Genomic DNA, 23,702 nt, shown 5'->3' with positions numbered 1-23,702 from the left:
CCTCTCACATCTCTCTCCCCTCTCCTCATCCCCCCTCTCCTCATCCCCCCTCTCCTTGAGTTTCTGTGCTTCTCCCCTGACTTTGAGTAGTTCAGTGATGGAGTCAACGAAGCCTTGGAAGTCTCCTCCCCCCTCTCCCCTCTCCTCATCTCTCCCCTCTCCTCATCTCTCCCCTCTCCTCATCTCTCCTCCCCCCTCTCCCCTCTCCTCATCCCCCCTCTCCTTGAGTTTCTGTGCTTCTCCCCTGACTTTGAGTAGTTCAGTGATGGAGTCAACGAAGCCTTGGAAGTCTCCTCCCCCCTCTCCCCATCTCCCCCCTCACCTCATCCCCCCCTCTCCTCATCCCCCCCTCTCCTCATCCCCCCTCACCTTGAGTTTCTGTGCTTCTCCCCTGACTTTGAGTAGTTCAGTGATGGAGTCAACGAAGCCTTGGAAGTGGTGGTTACACATCTTCTCGATGTCTCTGTCATGGTTCCGAATCCTCCCGTCCAGCTTCAGCATAAACAAGCCATGTTCCTGGCCGTCATACACAGACCTGGAGAACAAAACCAACGTTTAGCAGACGCTTTTATCCAAACAGATTTACAATATCAGGGAGACTTTTGTTTGTACTGGGTGTCCGCAAAGGGAATAAAAAAAAACTGGCATTGAGGGAGGGGCCACTACACCCCCTAACCAGCAGGTGGCGCCCACTCCACCCCCTACCCACTACACCCCCTACCCACTACACCCCCTACCCAGCAGGTGGGGGCCACTACACCCCCCCTACCCAGCAGGTGGCGCCATAAACAGTATAGTGGTGTATCTGTAGGGTCTGGATAGGTATAAACAGTATAGTGGTGTATCTGTAGGGTCTGGATAGGTATTAACAGTATAGTGGTGTATCTGTAGGGTCTGGATAGGTATTAACAGTATAGTGGTGTATCTGTAGGGTCTGGATAGGTATTAACAGTATAGTGGTGTATCTGTAGGGTCTGGATAGGTATTAACAGTATAGTGGTGTATCTGTAGGGTCTGGATAGGTATTAACAGTATAGTGGTGTATCTGTAGGGTCTGGATAGGTATTAACAGTATAGTGGTGTATCTGTAGGGTCTGGATAGGTATTAACAGTATAGTGGTGTATCTGTAGGGTCTGGATAGGTATAAACAGTATAGTGGTGTATCTGTAGGGTCTGGATAGGTATTAACAGTGTAGTGGTGTATCTGTAGGGTCTGGATAGGTATTAACAGTATAGTGGTAGGGTATGGATAGGTATAAACAGTATAGTGGTAGGGTCTGGATAGGTATACAGTGTAGTGGTGTATCTGTAGGGTCTGGATAGGTATTAACAGTATAGTGGTGTATCTGTAGGGTCTGGATAGGTATTAACAGTATAGTGGTGTATCTGTAGGGTCTGGATAGGTATAAACAGTATAGTGGTGGATCTGTAGGGTCTGGATAGGTATTAACAGTATAGTGGTGTATCTGTAGGGTCTGGATAGGTATAAACAATATAGTGGTGTATCTGTAGGGTCTGGATAGGTATTAACAGTATAGTGGTGGGGTCTGGATAGGTATTAACAGTATAGTGGTGTATCTGTAGGGTCTGGATAGGTATTAACAGTATAGTGGTGTATCTGTAGGGTCTGGATAGGTATTAACAGTATAGTGGTGTATCTGTAGGGTCTGGATAGGTATTAACAGTATAGTGGTGTATATGTAGGGTCTGGATAGGTATTAACAGTATAGTGGTGTATCTGTAGGGTCTGGATAGGTATAAACAGTATAGTGGTGTATCTGTAGGGTCTGGATAGGTATAAACAGTATAGTGGTGTATCTGTAGGGTCTGGATAGGTATTAACAGTATAGTGGTGTATCTGTAGGGTCTGGATAGGTATTAACTGTATAGTGGTATATCTGTAGGGTCTGGATAGGTATTAACAGTATAGTGGTGGAGAATGGATATTCCATTCACCCAGTTCAATGTAACAGTGATGGGTTTAGGATACTACATGATACTAGAATTTCCCCCTGAACCCATCATGAGGTTGTTACAACCTAGTCTATGAATGACAGTTTACAACCAAGGTGCACAGTAGGGCTGAAACGGTTACCGGTTTCACGGTAAACCACGAATCCTGCACGAGACTCAAGGCACGAGACTCAAGGCACGAGACTCAAGGCACGAGACTCAAGGCACGAGACTCAAGGCACGAGACTCAAGGCACGAGACTCAAGGCACAAGACTCAAGGCACAAGACTCCTGCACGAGACTCCTGCACAAGACTCCTGCACAAGACTCCTGCACAAGACTCCTGCACAAGACTCCTGCACAAGACTCCTGCACAAGACTCCTGCACAAGACTCAAGGCTCATTGTAATTACTATCACTGTCTTCTTAAGACTCAATTGTATTTATGTAAATTGAACATGGGGGTCATTGCATATACTCATATGCAACACAGAAGATAGATTGTGTGTGTGTGTAATAATTAATTATGTAACACCAATAATACATTTACTATTCCCTTGTCTACAGAGTGGGCGTGCAGCTTGCAAACCCAGTGATGCTACTGGTCCATCCTCTACAGTTGTGACACAGCAACTCCAGCAAGCGTTTAAAAAAGGCAGGCTGCTCAGGCACCCACATCAACACATGCAAGACCTCACTGCAGCCCTTTCATATGACATCGCAAAGGACACGATGCCATTTCATATCGTTGAGAGAGCCTGGCTTTCTGAGGCTGATGAAGGTTGCCGTGCCTCACTACAAAAGTGGCCATCACAAACATTATTTTCCCGAAGCCTGAAATCCCAAACCTGTACAACCAGGTTAAAGTTGATGTTGGGAAAAGTTTGGCTCAAAGGAACATGGTTTTGCTGCAACTACTGACCTCTGGACCAGTGAAAGCTTGGGGTGGTCAACCCTCCATCATCTTCACTATCCATTACCTCACCCCAGACTGGCAACTGGAATCAAACTGCCTGGAAACACACTTCTTCCCAGAAGATCGCTCCACTCATAACATCAGAGAGTTTTTTGAGAATATGCTGGAAGAGTGGGGTATCAACAAGAAAGACCTGGTCTGCATAACCACAGACAACGCAACAAACATGATGAAGGCTTTTGAAGAGTTCCCAGATCTGTGACTTGGGTGCTTTCGGCCATCATTTGAACCAGGCCATCTCAAAGGGCTCTGAAAATTCAGAGAGTTGACACGGCAGTCAAGGCCTGCCGTCATCTGGTCCAAGGCTTCTCACGGAGCTGGAAGAGAAGGAGAGAGCTGAGAGAAAAGCAAGCTGCCCTCAACATGCCACAGAAGGCTCTGATCCATGATGATGTAGTGACCCGATGGAGATCGACACACAAGATGCTTGAGCGTTTCCTCAGTCAACAGCAGCCAGTCTGTGCGACACTGGCTGGAGAAAGAGGAACATGGCATCTGATGACCAAGGATGCCGACATAAGGTGTCATGGAACAACTGTGCCAACTCCTTGAACCCCTGAGTGAGTTTACAGACGCACTTGCCTCAGAGACACTGTCAGCCAGCCTGTCCTGGACCACATCACCCGTGATGTTCTGGTGGAAAGAGATACAGAGCCATCCCTGACCAAGGAGATGAAAAGGGTAACAGTGCTGCTAATTGTATTTGTTGGTTTTCAATATAAAACTTGGTGAAATAATTTCAGTGTATCAGTACGTTTTCAACATTTCCAGCACATTTGAACAATATCGCGATAATACTGATAACAGTGATCATTTGATATGAAATGTTCATAACGTTTCATCTCTAGTGCACATGGTAGAGAGAACTTGGGAGTGTTGGATAGCCTTAGCCAGCTAGCTAACAAACATACTTCCTCTCTGAGTCAGGTTGTTGAGTAGGGCAAATAAGCTGCATTAGCTTACGTGAAACTGAATATAAAAAGAAACAACTAAATCTCTGCTGCGTTTCCTTATTTTTAAAATAAATACATGTGTTCAAAAACGGATCAACTATTGTCTTTGAGTAAACTACTCACCACATTTTATGTGGTGCTACCTAGCTGTAGCTTATGCTTTTAGTACTAGATTCATTATCTGATCCTTTGATTGGGTGGACACATGTCAGTTCATGCTGCAAGAACTCTGATATTTTGATAACCGGAGGACGTCCTCCAACCTACAGAATTATTGTGTAATTCTACGGAAGCGGGTGAGAACCATGAACCTCTGAGGTTTTGTATTGAAGTCAATGTACCCAGAGGAAGACAGAAACTAGCTGTCCTCTGGCTACACCATGGTGCTACCTTACAGAGTGCTGCTGAGGCTACTGTAGACCATTGCAAAACAGTGTGTTTTAATCAATTATTTGTTGACGTGAATATATTTATTATTTAATATATTTATATCTAAAAAGGATAACTTATTTCTGAAAGTTTCATTATTTTTCTTTTTATTTAATTCACAGAGGATGTTACTCCCCTTCCTCTGAGGAAGAGCCTCCAGTGGCACAGTTTTCCCCTCCCCTCTCCCAGACAGTTCCAGATCAATTATTGCTTGAGAAATTGCTCTTTGCTAAAGGAGCTATTTTTGTTTCTTTTTGACCATTTTGATTGAAAACAATAACAGTAAGGTACTTAATTGTTACCCAGAAATGTGATAGAGAAAAATGGATGGTATTGGAACTTTAAAAAAAAATTACATTTTCCCTTTGACCCATTACAAAACGAGTAGACTTGAATGAAATTAGCTATAAAACAGCTAAATGATGTGACCAAGAAGGCCTCTAATATTTTCGGCTAAATGTTTAAATCATTTGGGAGTAGAATGTCCTTTTAAAAAGACACCAGAAGTAAACTTAATAGTCGTTCTACAAATAAAACACTAAATCTCACCGGGGGTGCATGCCCCCGGGAACCCCACAGCAAAAATAAAACGCTGGTTGTAACACACCCCCTTCCTGTGGTTGAGGAAATGCCCGACGGAGTACAATGGAGAGGGTTTGACGCCATGACAACTTCCTCCTACACTACACACAAAGGCAATTCTAAATGCAGTACCTTTTGTACAGTATCAGAAGGTGTGTGTGTGTGTGTGTGTGTTCCCCAGTAGACTTCAGAATCAAATAGCACCTAACCCTGGACAAACAGGGAGAAAGGTAAAGTAGAAAGGCTGGCTTCCTCTAAGCAAATGGGGAAAACACAGTACTCTAGTTAAACGACTACTAGTAGACCTACTACTGCAGACCCTTTATTTACCCTTTATTTAACTAGGCAAGTCAGTTAAGAACAAATTCTTATTTACAATGAAGGCCTAGGAACAGTGGGTTTAACCTTTTGGGGATAGGGGGCAGTATTGAGAATTTTGGAAAAAAATATGTTCCCATTTTTAACTGCCTCCTACACCAACTCAGAAGCTAGAATATGCATATTATTGTTCAGGTTTGGATAGAAAACACTGAATTTTCTAAAACTGTTTGAATGGTGTCTGTGAGTATAACAGAACTCCTATGGCAGGCAAAAACCTGACAAGGTTTCAAGCAGGAAGTACCCTGTCTGACAAGGAGTCGTGCGTCTTGCATCTTTTTATTGAAAAGTAAGGATCTTTGCTGTAACGTGACAATTCCCAGGGCTCCAATAGGCTCTCAGAACCCGCGAAAAACCTGAAGGTTTACGAGGGAGCCTCAGGCTGAAACACATTATCACCTTTTGTAAGTGGCTGCTCAGAGGACCTTTGAATGAGGCGCGTGCACGATTCGCTCCTGAGGAGAAATTTTATTCGGCTGTTTAGGCTCAATGCATACTCCCGGTCGGAATATTATCACTTATCTACGAGATAAATGGCATAAAAATTGGTTTTAAACAGCGGTTGACATGCTTCGAAGTACGGTAATGGAATATTTAGACATTTTTGTCACGCCAATGCGCCATGCGCAACACCGTGAAGAAGCATTCTGATAGTGTCTAGAACTCACGAACAAAACGTCGCTGTTTGGATATAACGATGGATTATTTGGGACCAAACCTACATTTGTTATTGAAGTAGAAGTCCTGGCAGTGTATTCTGACGAAGAACAAGCAAGGTAAGAACATTTTTCTTATAGGAAATGTGATTTTGGTGGAGGCTGACCTGGGTGGGTATCTAAATAGCTAGCCCTGTGATGCCGGGCTATGTACTTAGATTATTGCAAAATGTGCTTCATCCGAAAAGCTATTTTAAAATCGGACATATCGAGTGCATAGAGGAGTAATGTATCTATAATTCTTAAAATAATTGTTATGCTTTTTGTGAACGTTTATCGTGAGTAATTTAGCAAACTGTTAGTAAATTCCCCGGAAGTTTGCGGGGGTTACGCTTTTTCTGAACGTCACATGCTCATGTAAAAAGCTGGTTTTTGATATAAATATGAACTTGATTGAACAGACATGCATGTATTGTATAACACAATGTCCTAGGTGTGTCATCTGATGAAGATCATAAAAGGTTAGTGCTGCATTTAGCTGTGGTTTGGGTTTATGTGACATGATATGCTAGCTTGAAAAATGGGTGTCTGATTTTTTCTGGCTGGGCGCTCTGCTGACATAATCTAATGTTTTGCTTTCGTTGTAAAGCCTTTTTGAAATCGGACAGTGGGGTTAGATTAACGAGATTCTTGTCTTTAAATAGCTGTAAAATAGTCATATGTTTGAGAAATTGAAGTAATAGTATTTCTAACGATTCAAAAATCGCGCCACTGGATTTCAGTGGCTGTTACGTAGGTGGGACGAGTTCGTCCCACATGCGCCAGAGAGGTTAACTGCCTTGTTCAGGGGCAGAATGACAGATTTTTACCTTGTCAGCTCGGGGATTCGATCTTGCAACCTTTCAGGTTACTGGGCCCAACACTCTAACCACTAGGCTACCTGCCACCCCAGACCCTAGCCCAAATGAGTTAATTATCCCTGGAGACAAGACGAGGCAGAGATGAGACAAACCAGAGTCAGCATTCCATTCATCTCCTACTGCTAGACCCACACGATGACATCGTCGCTGCTCCACTCCAGTTGAAGACTCTACTCCAGGCCAGACTTTACATTGAACTTGGGTAGGCTGTAGCCCAGCCTACCCAGAGCTGGCTGTAGCCCAGCCTACCCAGAGCTGGCTGTAGCCCAGCCTACCCAGAGCTGGCTGTAGCCCAGCCTACCCAGCGCTGGCTGTAGCCCAGCCTACCCAGCGCTGGCTGTAGCCCAGCCTACCCAGCGCTGGCTGTAGCCCAGCCTACCCAGCGCTGGCTGTAGCCCAGCCTACCCAGAGCTGGCTGTAGTCCAGCCTACCCAGAGCTGGCTGTAGTCCTGTCTACCCAGAGCTGGCTGTAGTCCTGTCTACCCAGAGCTGGCTGTAGTCCTGTCTACCCAGAGCTGGCTGTAGTCCTGTCTACCCAGAGCTGGCTGTAGTCCTGTCTACCCAAAGCTGGCTGTAGTCCTGTCTACCCAAAGCTGGCTGTAGCCCTGTCTACCCAGAGCTGGCTGTAGCCCTGTCTACCCAGAGCTGGCTGTAGCCCAGCCTACCCAGAGCTGGCTGTAGCCCAGCCTACCCAGAGCTGGCTGTAGTCCAGCCTACCCAGAGCTGGCTGTAGCCCAGCCTACCCAGAGCTGGCTGTAGCCCAGCCTACCCAGAGCTGGCTGTAGCCCAGCCTACCCAGAGCTGGCTGTAGCCCAGCCTACCCAGAGCTGGCTGTAGCCCAGCCTACCCAGAGCTGGCTGTAGCCCTGTCTACCCAGAGCTGGCTGTAGCCCTGTCTACCCAGAGCTGGCTGTAGTCCAGCCTACCCAGCGCTGGCTGTAGTCCAGCCTACCCAGAGCTGGCTGTAGTCCAGCCTACCTAGCGCTGGCTGTAGTCCAGCCTACCCAGCGCTGGCTGTAGTCCAGCCTACCCAGCGCTGGCTGTAGTCCAGCCTACCTAGCGCTGGCTGTAGTCCAGCCTACCTAGCGCTGGCTGTAGTCCAGCCTACCCAGCGCTGGCTGTAGTCCAGCCTACCCAGCGCTGGCTGTAGTCCAGCCTACCCAGCGCTGGCTGTAGTCCAGCCTACCCAGCGCTGGCTGTAGTCCAGCCTACCCAGCGCTGGCTGTAGTCCAGCCTACCCAGCGCTGGCTGTAGTCCAGCCTACCCAGAGCTGGCTGTAGTCCTGTCTACCCAGAGCTGGCTGTAGTCCTGTCTACCCAGAGCTGGCTGTAGTCCTGTCTACCCAGAGCTGGCTGTAGTCCAGCCTACCTAGCGCTGGCTGTAGTCCAGCCTACCTAGCGCTGGCTGTAGTCCAGCCTACCTAGCGCTGGCTGCTCTTAGCAACGTGTGTGTATTTACATACACTAGCGTTGCTTTCTACTGTATTGGGTTGAACAGAACACAGTCCGTGGGACACCAGAAGTTAAATACAATTCCATTTAAACTTATAATGCCGGTGGCCAGGACGGTTGGTCATTATGACAGGAGGGAATATGAGACAAGATATCTAAAAGGATCGAATTATTAAAGCAGACTTCCCAAACCCACTTCCTCTCTGCTTATCTTGTCAAAATAAAAAAGTCCCACAAGTTATTCCTATCCTGTCCACATATGGCACACATGCAAGACTTTTATGTCTCCGTTCATTTTGGGGCGGCAGGTAGACTAGTGGTTAGAGCGTTGGGCCAGTAACCTGAAAGGCTGCTAGATTGAATCCCCCCGAGCTGACAAGGTAAAAATCTGTCGTTCTGCCCCTGAACAAGGCAGTTTAACCGGCTGTTCCGCGATAGGTCGTCATTGTAACCAATCATTTGTTCTTAACTTAAAAAAACTAAATATATACCTAAAAAAACAACATTTCAACACATACACGTTGCATCTCACATTTCATAACACTTCCCATGCTAGTGAAACACACACACACACACACACACACACACACACACACACACAGAGAGAGAGAGAGAGCATGTAAACACGTGCATGCATTCGCTCATAGATAGCTTGGTGCCTGGCACTGCACAGTACAGTGTTAGAGGGGAGTAGCTATGTTGACATGAAATAGAAGGCAGAAACAAGCAGTGCTCACAATGACAACAACACGTAGTATCCCTGTTACCCCACTACTACAACACCTAGTATCCCTGTTACCCCACTACTACAACACGTAGTATCCCTGTTACCCCACTACTACAACACGTAGTATCCCTGTTACCCCACTACTGCAACACCTAGTATCCCTGTTACCCCACTACTGCAACACGTAGTATCCCTGTTACCCCACTACTGCAACACCTAGTATCCCTGTTACCCCACTACTGCAACACGTAGTATCCCTGTTACCCCACTACTACAACACGTAGTATCCCTGTTACCCCACTACTACAACACGTAGTATCCCTGTTACCCCACTACTGCAACACGTAGTATCCCTGTTACCTCACCACTGCAACACGTAGTATCCCTGTTACCCCACTACTACAACACGTAGTATCCCTGTTACCCCACTACTACAACACGTAGTATCCCTGTTACCCCACTACTACAACACGTAGTATCCCTGTTACCTCACTACTGCAACAACACGTAGTATCCCTGTTACCCCACTACTACAACACGTAGTATCCCTGTTACCTCACTACTACAACACGTAGTATCCCTGTTACCCCACTACTGCAACAACACGTAGTATCCCTGTTACCCCACTACTGCAACAACACGTAGTATCCCTGTTACCCCACTACTGCAACAACACGTAGTATCCCTGTTACCCCACTACTGCAACAACACGTAGTATCCCTGTTACCTCACTACTGCAACAACACGTAGTATCCCTGTTACCCCACTACTGCAACAACACGTAGTATCCCTGTTACCTCACTACTACTACAACACGTAGTATCCCTGTTACCTCACTACTACAACACGTAGTATCCCTGTTACCCCACTACTGCAACAACACGTAGTATCCCTGTTACCTCACTACTGCAACACGTAGTATCCCTGTTACCCCACTACTACAACACGTAGTATCCCTGTTACCTCACTACTACAACACGTAGTATCCCTGTTACCCCACTACTGCAACACGTAGTATCCCTGTTACCCCACTACTGCAACACGTAGTATCCCTGTTACCCCACTACTGCAACACGTAGTATCCCTGTTACCCCACTACTGCAACACGTAGTATCCCTGTTACCCCACTACTGCAACACGTAGTATCCCTGTTACCCCACTACTGCAACACGTAGTATCCCTGTTACCCCACTACTACAACACGTAGTATCCCTGTTACCCCACTACTACAACACGTAGTATCCCTGTTACCCCACTACTACAACACGTAGTATCCCTGTTACCCCACTACTGCAACACGTAGTATCCCTGTTACCCCACTACTGCGACACGTAGTATCCCTGTTACCTCACTACTACAACACCTAGTATCCCTGTTACCTCTCTACTGCAACACGTAGTATCCCTGTTACCTCACTACTACAACACGTAGTATCCCTGTTACCCCACTACTGCAACACGTAGTATCCCTGTTACCTCACTACTACAACACGTAGTATCCCTGTTACCCCACTACTGCAACACGTAGTATCCCTGTTACCCCACTGCAACAACACGTAGTATCCCTGTTACCCCACTGCAACAACACGTAGTATCCCTGTTACCCCACTACTACAACACGTAGTATCCCTGTTACCCCACTACTACAACACCTAGTATCCCTGTTACCCCACTACTACAACACCTAGTATCCCTGTTACCCCACTACTACAACACGTAGTATCCCTGTTACCCCACTACTACAACACCTAGTATCCCTGTTACCCCACTACAACAACACGTAGTATCCCTGTTACCTCACTACAACAACACGTAGTATCCCTGTTACCCCACTACTGCAACACGTAGTATCCCTGTTACCCCACTACTGCAACACGTAGTATCCCTGTTACCTCACTACTGCAACAACACGTAGTATCCCTGTTACCTCACTACTGCAACAACACGTAGTATCCCTGTTACTCCACTACTACAACACGTAGTATCCCTGTTACCCCACTACTGCAACACGTAGTATCCCTGTTACCCCACTACTGCAACACGTAGTATCCCTGTTACCCCACTACTGCAACACGTAGTATCCCTGTTACCCCACTACTGCAACACGTAGTATCCCTGTTACCTCACTACTGCAACACGTAGTATCCCTGTTACCTCACTACTACAACACGTAGTATCCCTGTTACCTCACTACTGCAACACGTAGTATCCCTGTTACCCCACTACTGCAACACGTAGTATCCCTGTTACCTCACTACTACAACACGTAGTATCCCTGTTACCCACTACTGCAACACGTAGTATCCCTGTTACCTCACTACTGCAAACACGTAGTTCCCTGTTACCCCACTACTGCAACACGTAGTATCCCTGTTACCCCACTACTGCAACACGTAGTATCCCTGTTACCCCACTACTGCAACACGTAGTATCCCTGTTACCTCACTACTGCAACACGTAGTATCCCTGTTACCCCACTACTGCAACACGTAGTATCCCTGTTACCCCACTACTGCAACACGTAGTATCCCTGTTACCCCACTACTGCAACACGTAGTATCCCTGTTACCCCACTACTACAACACGTAGTATCCCTGTTACCCCACTACAACAACACGTAGTATCCCTGTTACCCCACTACTACAACACGTAGTATCCCTGTTACCTCACTACTACAACACCTAGTATCCCTGTTACCCCACTACTACAACACGTAGTATCCCTGTTACCCCACTACTACAACACGTAGTATCCCTTTTACCTCACTACTGCAACACGTAGTATCCCTGTTACCCCACTACTACAACACGTAGTATCCCTGTTACCCCACTACTACAACACGTAGTATCCCTGTTACCTCACTACTGCAACACGTAGTATCCCTGTTACCTCACTACTACAACACGTAGTATCATTGTTACCCCACTACTGCAACACGTAGTATCCCTGTTACCTCACTACTACAACACGTAGTATCATTGTTACCCCACTACTGCAACACCTAGTATCCCTGTTACCTCACTACTACAACACGTAGTATCATTGTTACCCCACTACTACACCACGTAGTATCCCTGTTACCCCACTACTACAACACGTAGTATCCCTGTTACCCCACTACTACAACACGTAGTATCCCTGTTACCTCACTACTGCAACACGTAGTATCCCTGTTACCTCACTACTACAACACGTAGTATCATTGTTACCCCACTACTGCAACACGTAGTATCCCTGTTACCTCACTACTACAACACGTAGTATCATTGTTACCCCACTACTACAACACGTAGTATCATTGTTACCCCACTACTACACCACGTAGTATCCCTGTTACCCCACTACTACAACACGTAGTATCCCTGTTACCCCACTACTGCAACAACACGTAGTATCCCTGTTACCCCACTACTGCAACACGTAGTATCCCTGTTACCTCACTACTACAACACGTAGTATCCCTGTTACCCCACTACTACAACACGTAGTATCCCTGTTACCTCACTACTACAACACGTAGTATCCCCGTTACCCCACTACTGCAACACGTAGTATCCCTGTTACCTCACTACTACAACACGTAGTATCCCTGTTACCCCACTACTGCAACAACACGTAGTATCCCTGTTACCCCACTACTGCAACAACACGTAGTATCCCTGTTACCCCACTACTACAACACGTAGTATCCCCGTTACCTCACTACTACAACACGTAGTATCCCTGTTACCCCACTACTACACCACGTAGTATCCCTGTTACCCCACTACTACAACACGTAGTATCCCTGTTACCCCACTACTACAACACGTAGTATCCCTGTTACCCCACTACTGCAACACGTAGTATCCCCGTTACCCCACTACTGCAACGGTGAGAATAAAGCGGAGTTTAATGACAATAACAATCATGTGGTTTAAATGGAATACATCAGAGAACAGCCTCACAGCTGTGTACTACTTATAGTGAACAAAAACGCAGTTTAATGAATTACAGTTCATATAAGGAAATCAGTCAATTTAAATTAATTAATTAGGCCCTAATCTATGGATTTCACATGACTGGGAATACGGATATGCAACAAAATAACTACCAAACGGAGTATTTGTTTATATACATAATGAAGCAACAAAACACATTCCTGCAGATGGAGGTAACAGACAAACAGGAAGGGGGAAAAAGAGAGCGCGAGGGGGGGGGAAAAGAGAGAGCGCGAGGGGGGGGGAAAAGAGAGAGCGCGCGAGAGAGAGCGCGAGAGCGAGAGCGAGAGCGAGAGAGAGAGAGAGAGACAAAAAGGGGGTAGGGATGGAGGGAGGAATGAAGTGATAGGAGCCGGAGGAGGCAGAGTCCAGGAGATATGGATCAGAGAGCATCATGGGACACCCCCATGGGGCCGTGCTCTAGAATCTAACGGAGTCACTCTGATTCACTGTCTCGGAACAATTATTTGCAAAAGTACTTGACCACAACACATTGGTCAAGAGTTTAGCTATAAATGAATCTATAAGAACAATTAAAATGTGTTATGAATAAGGGGACCAGCCTATTATTGGACAACAATGGTATTCTAAAAAAGACCAGACATAGGAGTTCTCTTAACAATAAGTCATAATTTATTCATCTTTACATAATGTCTGATGAGCCTCATATCACATGTGTGAATTGGTAGTGTTTTCTAGAACAGGTCTTTTATCAGAGAAACACAACAGGTCAAATACAAAAAGTTGAATAATAGAAAAAGTAACATGAATCAAATGGTTGCAGGATGAATAAAGTCACATGACCGACACAGGAGAAAAATCATGATTTCAATAGGTTGTTTACTAGCCAATTGTTAGAGGACAATATGATTACATTTGGATGGAGCGGCATTTACACACTCAATATTATACTTAACAGTATCACGCAGGTGCACACTGAGAAAGAATGGAGGAAGCATTGTGAATGTGAAAATCGCTGTGGAAATCTGTTGCAGCTCAAGTCGACTACAACACCCACAATGCAATGCTCTCTCTATGAGCTAGCTAGCTAGGTAGCTACACACAATAATGTCAAAGTCAATATCAGCACATGAAGTAGCTACAGTAGTTAACTATAAAAAAAACTGGACTATCAATTTAGGCGTGTACAATCTCACCATGTTTAAGCTGCAGCTCTGTGTGCCTTGTAGAGTGGAGTCATTCACAACAGCACCATGCAATGCACCCTGGACTGAAGACGCAGACAGACACGAGACATGTGTTTGACCCTCTGTTCAATTACATTTACTCCAGGTAGGAATATCCTAAAAAAAAATGATCAATGGATCATTCAAGAGAAGACAGCCAGCTGCGTTATGACATCAGACGGTGTTTAAAATCTGACATGAACGATAGACGTTTTCACCATCTAAAAGTCCTATTATTAACTTCCAGGGTAGTGAGAGACTATCACTGTGCTACGTCATACCGGCTGGATCTCTGTCTGAACGCCAATAGCTCAGAGACACACATGGAAACATGTAATGACCTCGAGAACTGATAGAACATCCCTCAGAGATGCACAGAAACAATATAAACATTCAAAATGGCTGAATCTTTAAGTTTCGTTTTTTCATATTTTACTTTCATTTTTGTACACCAGTTTCAAAACAGCTGAAAACACATTTTTTTTGGTAATGGAAAAGATGTCACAGCGGTTTAGACGGTACAATGATTCTCTACACTACACCTGCTTATTTTGTAACATAAACTGAAATTTGGCGAACTTTTAGAATTTTAGCAGCCAGGAAATTGCGAAGCGATTTCTGCATAGTGCATCTTTAGCGTTAAAATGATGCAGTTATATAACGTTAACCTAAGGAGCTACACATTACACATCATGCCAACGCAAGAGAGAAAAGACAATTAGCTGTAGAGTTACAACCAGTAGATAGAATGGGGGTCTTTGGTCAGATGACAGCGTGGCCGCCGGGTCGTCCTAGGCTGTGCAAGGCAGAACAGGGTCCAACGTCGGTTTGACGAGGAATGATAGCAATCAAGACGGGATCTGTCGGACGCGAGCTGGTGATCCGGATTACTTAGCTCGGCCATCATTATGACATCAAACTGCAGAGCCATCATTATGACATCAAACTGCAGAGCCATCATTATGACATCAAACTGCAGAGCCATCAGTATGACATCAAACTGCAGAGCCATCATTATGACATCAAACTGCAGCCCTATCATTATGACATCAAACTGCAGAGCAACCATTATGACATCAAACTGCAGCCCTATCATTATGACATCACTAACACCAGCAGAGTGTGTCAGTGTGACTTCACAAAAAGGTTTAAAAGCTTGACTTTAGGGCAGCTATCTAACTGGGGTCTGTCTATAAGGCTTCACCCCCACTATGCACCTCTCAACAGCTGTGTGTGTGTGTCAACAGGGTTGTGCTAGTGGAAGGGAGCAGGGCAGGGGAGTGGCTCACCACAAGGGTACTACACACACACTCTCCTGAGTCATCCTTCTGTACTCAGACCAACACACCCCATTTATAGTCTTTATTCATGCTCACAAACTTGGAAGCTCAGCCCTATAAAAAGTCCTGAGGGCTTTACCAGAGTCAGAGCAGTCCGTACGTGTTGTTGTCTATAGTGTGTATAGGCCCAGTGAAAGAAACTAGCATAGCTAGACAACAGAATAATCATATAGCCTCACTGGCCTGTAATCACTCTGTATATTACAGACTACTGTTCAACCACATTCAGACCAATACACCCATACTGATGTCTGTGTTTGGTAGGGAGGGACACACGACCGGGGCCGTAGGGAGGGAGGGACACACGACCGGGGCCGTAGGGAGGGAGGGAGGGACACACGACCGGGGCCGTAGGGAGGGAGGGAGGGACACACGACCGGGGCCGTAGGGAGGGAGGGAGGGACACACGACCGGGGCCGTAGGGAGGGAGGGAGGGACACACGACCGGGGCCGTAGGGAGGGAGGGAGGGACACACGACCGGGGCCGTAGGGATAAAGACAGGTCTTTAGTTCTCACCGCTCCACAATAGAAAGGACTGACGGCTGTTTAATTCAGAATAAACTCATTAGAACACAAACTACCTGAGAGGTTGACTCCTCCTGTGTTTGGCCCTGACACTGTGTAGTCTGTGTGTAGAAGGTTATTTGTGAAGGCTTCCTCAACGGTATTGTGTGCAGGCTAATTGCTGATGACTACAAAGAGCTAAGAGTTTCTGCTCTGACCATGAGCAAAGAGAGAGAGTAGAAACCTACCAAAAAGAAATTAGGCAAAACATTAAATCCCTTCTAGACAATTTCCTGGACAAATGTGTAAACTTGGCAGTAGAAAGCCTAAACAGTATTTCTGACCTTTCAGCTTCCCAATTACATTTTTAAAATTCAAGCAGAAAACCTTTGAAAATGAACAACAAAAGACAAAATGGTTTGATGAAGAATGCAAAAACCTAAGAAAGAAATTGAGAAACCTGTCAAACCAAAAACATAGAGACCCAGAAGACCTGAGTTTACGCCTTCACTGTGGTGAATCACTAAAACTATACAGAAATACACTACGGAAAAAGAAGGAACAGCAGGTCAGAAATCAGCTCAATGTAATTGAATAATCAATAGAATCTAACCACTTCTGAGAAAATGGGAAAACACTAAACAAACAACAACACGAAGAGTTATCTATCCAAAATGGAGATGTCTGGATAAACCACTTCTCCAATCTTTTTGGCTCTATGACAAAGAACAAACAGCAAAAACAAATACATGGTCAATAACATATCTTAGAATCAACTATTAAAGACTACCTTTGCTCTGGCAGCTTCCCCAATATTTGGAACCAAGGACTGATCACCCCAATCCACAAAAGTGGAGACAAATTTGACCTCAATAACTACCGTGGGATATGCGTCAACAGCAACCTTGGGAAAATCCTCTGCATTATCATTAACAGCAGACTCGTACATTTCCTCAGTGAAAATAATGTACAGAGCAAATGTCAAATTGGCTTTTAACCAAATTACCGTACGACAGACCACGTATTCACCCTGCATACACTAATTAACAAACAAACAAACCAAAACAAAGGGAAAGTCTTCTCATGCTTTGTTGTTTTCAAAACAGCTTTTGACTCAATTTGGCATTTGACCTGCTGAGGGCATGAGGGTCTGCAGAGCTCCTTTCTTTCCACAGGGCTTTCCACACCCTCAAACAAATATATCAACGAATTGGTGAGGGCACTAGAAAAAGTCTGCAGCACCCGGCCTCACCCTACTAGAATCTGTCAAAGTCAACTGTCTACTGTTTACTGATGATCTGCTGCTTCTGTCCCCAACCAAGGAGGGCATACAGCAGCACCTAGATATTCTGCACAGATTCTGCCAGACCTGGGCTCTGACAGTAAATCTCTGAGACCAAAATAATGGCGTTCCAAAAAAGGTCTAGTCGCCAGGACCACAAATACAAATTCGATCTAGACACGGTTGCCCTAGAGCACACAAAAAAACTATACATACCTTGGCCTAAACATCAGTGCCACAGGTAACTTCCACAAAGCTGTGAACGATCTGAGAGACAAGGCAAGAAGGGCCTTCTATGCCATCAAAAGGAACATAACATTTGACATCCCCATTAGGATCTGGCAAAATATATTTGAATCAGTTATAGAACCCATTGCCCTTTATGTTTGTGAGGTCTGGGGTCCGCTCACCAACCACGAATTCACAAAATGGGACAAACACCAAATTGAGACGCTGCATGCAGAATTCTGCAAAAATATCCTCCGTGTACAACGTAAAACACCAAATAATGCATGCAGAGCAGAATTAGGCCGATACCCGCTAATTATCAACATCCAGAAAAGAGCCGTTAAATTCTACAACCACCTAAAAGGAAGCGATTCCCAAACCATACATAACAAAGCCAACACCTACAGAGAGATGAACCTGGAGAAGAGTCCCCTAAGCAAGCTGGTCCTGGGGCTCTGTTCACAAACACAAACACACCCCACAGAGTCATCACCTACAGAGAGATGAACCTGGAGAAGAGTCCCTAAGCAAGCTGGTCCTGGGGCTCTGTTCACAAACACACTCCACAGAGCCCCAGGACAGCAACACAATTAGACCCAACCAAATCATGAGAAAAAATATATAGAATTACTTGACACATTGGAAAAGATCAACTAAAAAACTGAGTAAACCAGAATGCTATTTGGCCCTAAACAGAGAGTACATAGTGGCAGAATACCTGACCACTGTGACTGACCCAAACTTAAGGAAAGCTTTGACTATGTACAGACTCAGTGAGCATAGCCTTGCTATTGAGAAAGGCCGCCGTAGGCAGACGTGCCTCAAGAGAAGACCGGCTATGTGCACACTGCCTACAAAATGAGGTGGAAACTGAGCTGCACTTCCTAACCTCCTGCCAAATGTATGACCATATTAGAGACACATTTCCCTCAGATTAACCAGATCCACAACGAATTCCAAAACAAACCCAATTTTGATAAACTCCCATATCTACTGGGTGAAATACCAGTGTGCCATCACAGCAGCAAGGTTTGTGACCTGTTGCCACAAGAAAAGGTCAACCAGTGAAGAACAAACACCATTGTAAATACAACCCATATTTATGTTTATTTATTTTCCATTTTTTTAATATGACATTTGAAATGTATTTATTGTTTTGGAACTTTTGTGAGTGTAATGTTTGCTGTTAATTTTTGAATTACACTTGCCAAAGCAAGTGAAGTAGAAAATAAACAATGTTAACATATGTTTCCCATGCCAATAAAGCAGAGAGGGGCGAGAGGGTTGAGAAGGGCGAGGGGGTGAGAATCTCTCCCTAACATCCCCTCCTCCTGGCCCTCCTGGTCGTGGGAGTGTTTGTTCCAGATTCCTCAGGTAGAGGATGAGGAAGGCTCCGACCCGTGCTTCACTCTTCCTCACCCCGGAATGTTAGAATCACACACACACAGGTACACAGACCCACACCAGAGCAGTCCACAACAGAGCAGTCCACACCAGAGCAGACCCACACAAGAGCAGACCCACACAAGAGCAGACCCACACCAGAGCAGACCCACACCAGAGCAGACCCACACCAGAGCAGTCCACACCAGAGCAGTCCACACCAGAGCAGTCCACACCAGAGCAGTCCACACCAGAGCAGACCCACACCAGAGCAGTCCACACCAGAGCAGTCCACACCAGAGCAGTCCACACCAGAGCAGTCCACACCAGAGCAGTCCACAACAGTCATTGATTTGGCTCTATTGGTTCACAATAACTAGCTTGTCAGTAAGACTCAGAGGAATGTAGCTACCAGCCTAAACCTGCATCTAGCTAGCATTGTACCCCTCACACACACACAACACACACAACACACCTAGCAGTCACACACCTCCTTCAAGACAACATGATACGATAGTCATAAAGGAATGTACGACGAGCAAAGCCTTCAGGAAACGACCAATTGCCTAGACGACTATACTTCCCCATGGAAACAACAAGGAAGTGCAACGACTGAGGATCGTATGCAATAATAACAACATCAGGCTGCATCTAAAATGTAACCTCATTCACAAACGTGGGGATGTGAAGCTGGCATTACAGATCCATTCCCACCACTCCCTGTTGGGTCAACGATCCAAAATGACCTCACAGTTTCCCCAGAGCAAGCACATAGTCAAAACAGCATTGTGCAACTGTAGCTATGTAGCCAGGTGACTCACACAGGGAGTGGCACTCCTAGTTGATTATATGTAAAAATAAAAAATAAAAGAATCATAGCTTTGAGTAGTTAGTAAAACACTGGATTGTAGTTCAGTGGTACATGACACTGTCTGAAACCTGTGTTTTGGATCGTTGTTGTGTTCTGAGTGATAGTTATCTTGGGAGCTTGGTCCGTGGATCAACTGGGATTCATACCAAGACTTGTGGGGGGGGGGGGGGGCTGTACTGGAAAATAAAGTGGCACTGCAGCACAATACTGTGTAACAATGAACACACACACACACACACACACACACACACACACACACACACACACACACACACACACACACGCACACAGAGCTCAAGATTCTCTTGACATCATAGCTATGACGAGCCAGCTATTACCATACTTAATGACAATGTAATGACACACAAAGTTAAATGACTGGTAGGGATATAACGATTCACAAGCGTTCCCCAATTCAAAATGCTCAGACACACCGGTGGGATTGTCAAACGTTTGCCCGCCAGAGTGGCGCAGCGGTCTAAGGCACTGCATCTCAGTGCTAAAAGGCATCACTACAGACACCCTAGTACACATAGAACTAGTACACATTACTAGCTCACACAATCTGCTAAAATGTCAAGTTAATTAGTGGGTGATGGTGTTTTCAGAACCACAGTGGGGGGACAAAAAACAGGCTACATTGCCCCCCTAATCTGATGGTGGTAGATGTCTAGTCTCCATTATGGCTCTAATCTGATAGTGGGGTGGTAGATGTCTAGTCTCCATTATGGCTCTAATCTGATAGTGGTAGATGTCTAGTCTGCATTATGGCTCTAATCTGATAGTGGTAGTGGGGTGGTAGATGTCTCCATTATGGCTCTAATCCGATAGTGGTAGATGTCTCCATTATGGCTCTAATTTGATAGTGGTAGATGTCTAGTCTCCATTATGGCTCTAATCTGATAGTGGTAGATGTCTAGTCTCCTTTATGGCTCTAATCTGATAGTGGTAGATGTCTAGTCTCCATTATGGCTCTAATCTGATAGTGGGGTGGTAGATGTGTTTTTCCTTCGCTTCTGTCATTCAGATGTTTTCAAAGACATGAAGAAAAAAAACATAGCAGGTTACAAAGTAGAGCTTCGTAGTTCCATTCTGGTGGGTTGTCAGGGACTGGTCTAAATTCACGTGTCGTCACCCGTTTCCATGACGAGATGCTAGCTGTGTGAGGGAGTGTTTGTTGGCTTGACGCTGTTCGCTGAGGTAACGCTCTGGGTGAGAGGCAGCGCTACTCTGAAGTGACTGTAATACGCCAGCAGCGAAGTTTTGTGAATTATCGTTTTATTATTTCAAGTGTAAACTACCAGAATTCAGTGGCTACAGTCTGATAAAAAAAAATATAAAGCTAAATACCAGTGAATTGAAAATGTGTCACATCCATTTTGCTTTGCAGCTGGCAGTTTACCAGGCACCTTAGAAGTAAGCTATGTTATTAGACTAGTAGTGTATCCTTCTGTGTTACAGTTCAGACTTTTTGAGAAGTGTGTGTGTGGCTATGGTGCATGTGAGGAAGCGATTGGAACGTTGCAATTCACAAACTAATTTGCATAGTTAATTTGCATAAAGCAGTTTGAAACAATTTCTTAAATTACAATGAAACGGCTCAGTATTGTATAAACCATAAAGAGTTGTTAATAATATGACCACCCTACCTGACATTATTGGTCTTAAATTAATGTCATTATGTATTGTCTCATTTGCATAATATTGCATTTCATAAATTGTACTTGTATTTGAAAAGAAATCAGCTCTGTCTTCTACATCAGCCCTGAAAATGTCACAACAATATGAGATATTGGACCAACAACAACAACAACAACAAAAAAGCGTTGAATTTAAGAATCCAGACAGGTGATCTGGTGCCATTACTGACTAGGGATTATGGTTGACCAGTCAGCCACATGAAAAATTAAATACTGTACCATTACTGACTAGGGATTATGGTTGACCAGTCAGCCACATGAAAAATGAAATACTGTACCATTACTGACTAGGGATTATGGTTGACCAGTCAGCCACATGAAAAATGAAATACTGTACCATTACTGACATGGGATTATGGTTGACCAGTCAGCCACATGAAAAATTAAATACTGTACCATTACTGACTAGGGATTATGGTTGACCAGTCAGCCACATGAAAAATTAAATACTGTACCATTACTGACTAGGGATTATGGTTGACCAGTCAGCCACATGAAAAATTAAATACTGTACCTCAGCAATGGTAAATCCTCGTGAAATAAAAAAAACCCGAAAAGCTTTTCCATGACATAGGATATAAAGTCAAACACCATTTTCATACTCCCTAAAAACACAAATAATAACTTACTTGTGGCGTGTTAGAAGATGTTTTATTTTTGGCAGTTCGTCAACCGTTAAAAAAAATCACTTTGGCTAACTAGCGTTAGCTACCTGCTAGCTAGTTAGGGTAGTTAGCACAGCTAATCGGATGACAAACTTGTCAGTGTTACTCTCTATTTTTGGAAAATATGAACTGAAAACACATATATATATATACATATATATATATATATTCATAAATCACTGTAATTTAAACTTGGGCCAGAATAACAATTGTGTTTGTGGTTAGCTTGTCAACATAACTAGCTACAGTGCTAGCTTCTTCAACAAGTTTGAACCGGCTAGCAAAAATCTGGACTCGAAGGAGTTGCTAACTTCACGTTAGCTAGCCGAAGGAAGACAGGGACTCGCTTTCAACTATTCCCCCCCCCCCCCCGGTAACGTTAAAAATAAAAAAAAATAAAATAGCAATTTACACAAAGCATGCAAGAATACGTCCCGAGTACCGGACTCATTCTTACCGGAGTGTCGGTCCGATACAGTTCGTGTCTGTGCTTTCTATCTCCCGTAGGATGCGTTCGTGTTCCGCTGCTATTTCGACGCTCGCCATGTTTCCATATCCTACCGAAGAGCACAGGACAAGGGGCGGAATTCATTACGGAAACCGTTTACCGACGCACACAGAGCAAGCCCATTTTCTATTGGACGACTTCACGTAGGACCCTCCCCGTTTCGTTTAGTTTTCTTGTGTTTATGAAAAAAAAATTTTGCGGCGGAATGAATATACGCACCCCAGGATAGAGAAGAAACGCAGTTCCTGGGTCACCTACAAAAAAAACAACGCAGATAGACCCTCCGTTCAATTCCTTTTCTTTCCTTTCCGTTCCTAGCTACTTGCCCAATTTCCCGTGACAAAGCTAGTTGCCCTCTTCTTCTTCTCCAAGAGAGCAAACAATGTGCACTTTATATTAACGTATTTATGCAACAAAAAAAATATGATTTTGATATACACTTATATGACAATCATAATAGTAAAGGGGCTTTACATTTCCGTGTATTGACCATTAACTTCAGTCTTTGGTGGCAGGAGCACTCCTCCTGTCGTCCATAAATCATGGATTATTGGATACAAGCGAGGTAGCGGCAATGTTCCGTTCCCTTCTCTTTGCATATTCATTGATAAATAATGCTGCCAATCAATAAAGTTGGAGTTTGGTCAGTGACACTTCTAATCCGTGTTTTTGATAATCCAGTCCGTGTTTTACTTTTACCACGGGCCGTGGCAGGTGGGCGTACGTGAGGAAGAGGCAAAGCCAGAAGGACAACTGGGCCCAAAACTGGCCCCTCTTCTCCAGCAGGTGGCGTTTTTTTTTTGCTGGCACAAATCTGCTATCACCCTTGACCCATCTACCTTCTGCACTACTCTGACTCTAGCCACCTCAACCTGCCTCTCTCTCACTTACCAGACACTTCCGATCCCCAGCAACATGGGCACCCCTACAGTTGACACACACATACTTTATCCACCGAAACTACGCAATCTTCTGTCCCATGCCTTCTTGCACACTTCCCACATCTTGGAATCTCTCGCTGCTCCTACA

General features: G+C 44.8%; 1 protein-coding gene across 1 annotated transcript in view; it reads right to left on the bottom strand.

The window, feature by feature from the left end:
• The window catches only part of LOC115183223 (exocyst complex component 6B-like), a 23,271-nt gene extending 513 nt beyond the window's left edge, over positions 1–22,758 (bottom strand). The window contains exons 1-2 of the mRNA XM_029744559.1: positions 22,623–22,758; positions 370–535 (exon numbers count right to left, since the gene is read on the bottom strand). Coding sequence (XP_029600419.1) covers positions 370–535; positions 22,623–22,711 — 255 coding nt within the window. The 5' untranslated portion in view covers positions 22,712–22,758. The remainder of the gene's footprint in view (positions 1–369; positions 536–22,622) is intronic.
• Positions 22,759–23,702: the final 944 nt, after the last annotated feature.

Source organism: Salmo trutta, unplaced genomic scaffold, assembly GCF_901001165.1.
Source record: "Salmo trutta unplaced genomic scaffold, fSalTru1.1, whole genome shotgun sequence".
Classification (NCBI taxonomy): Eukaryota; Metazoa; Chordata; class Actinopteri; order Salmoniformes; family Salmonidae; genus Salmo; species Salmo trutta.
The sequence above is the reverse complement of the archived record's forward strand: the minus strand, read 5'-3'. Positions and strand labels throughout refer to the sequence as shown.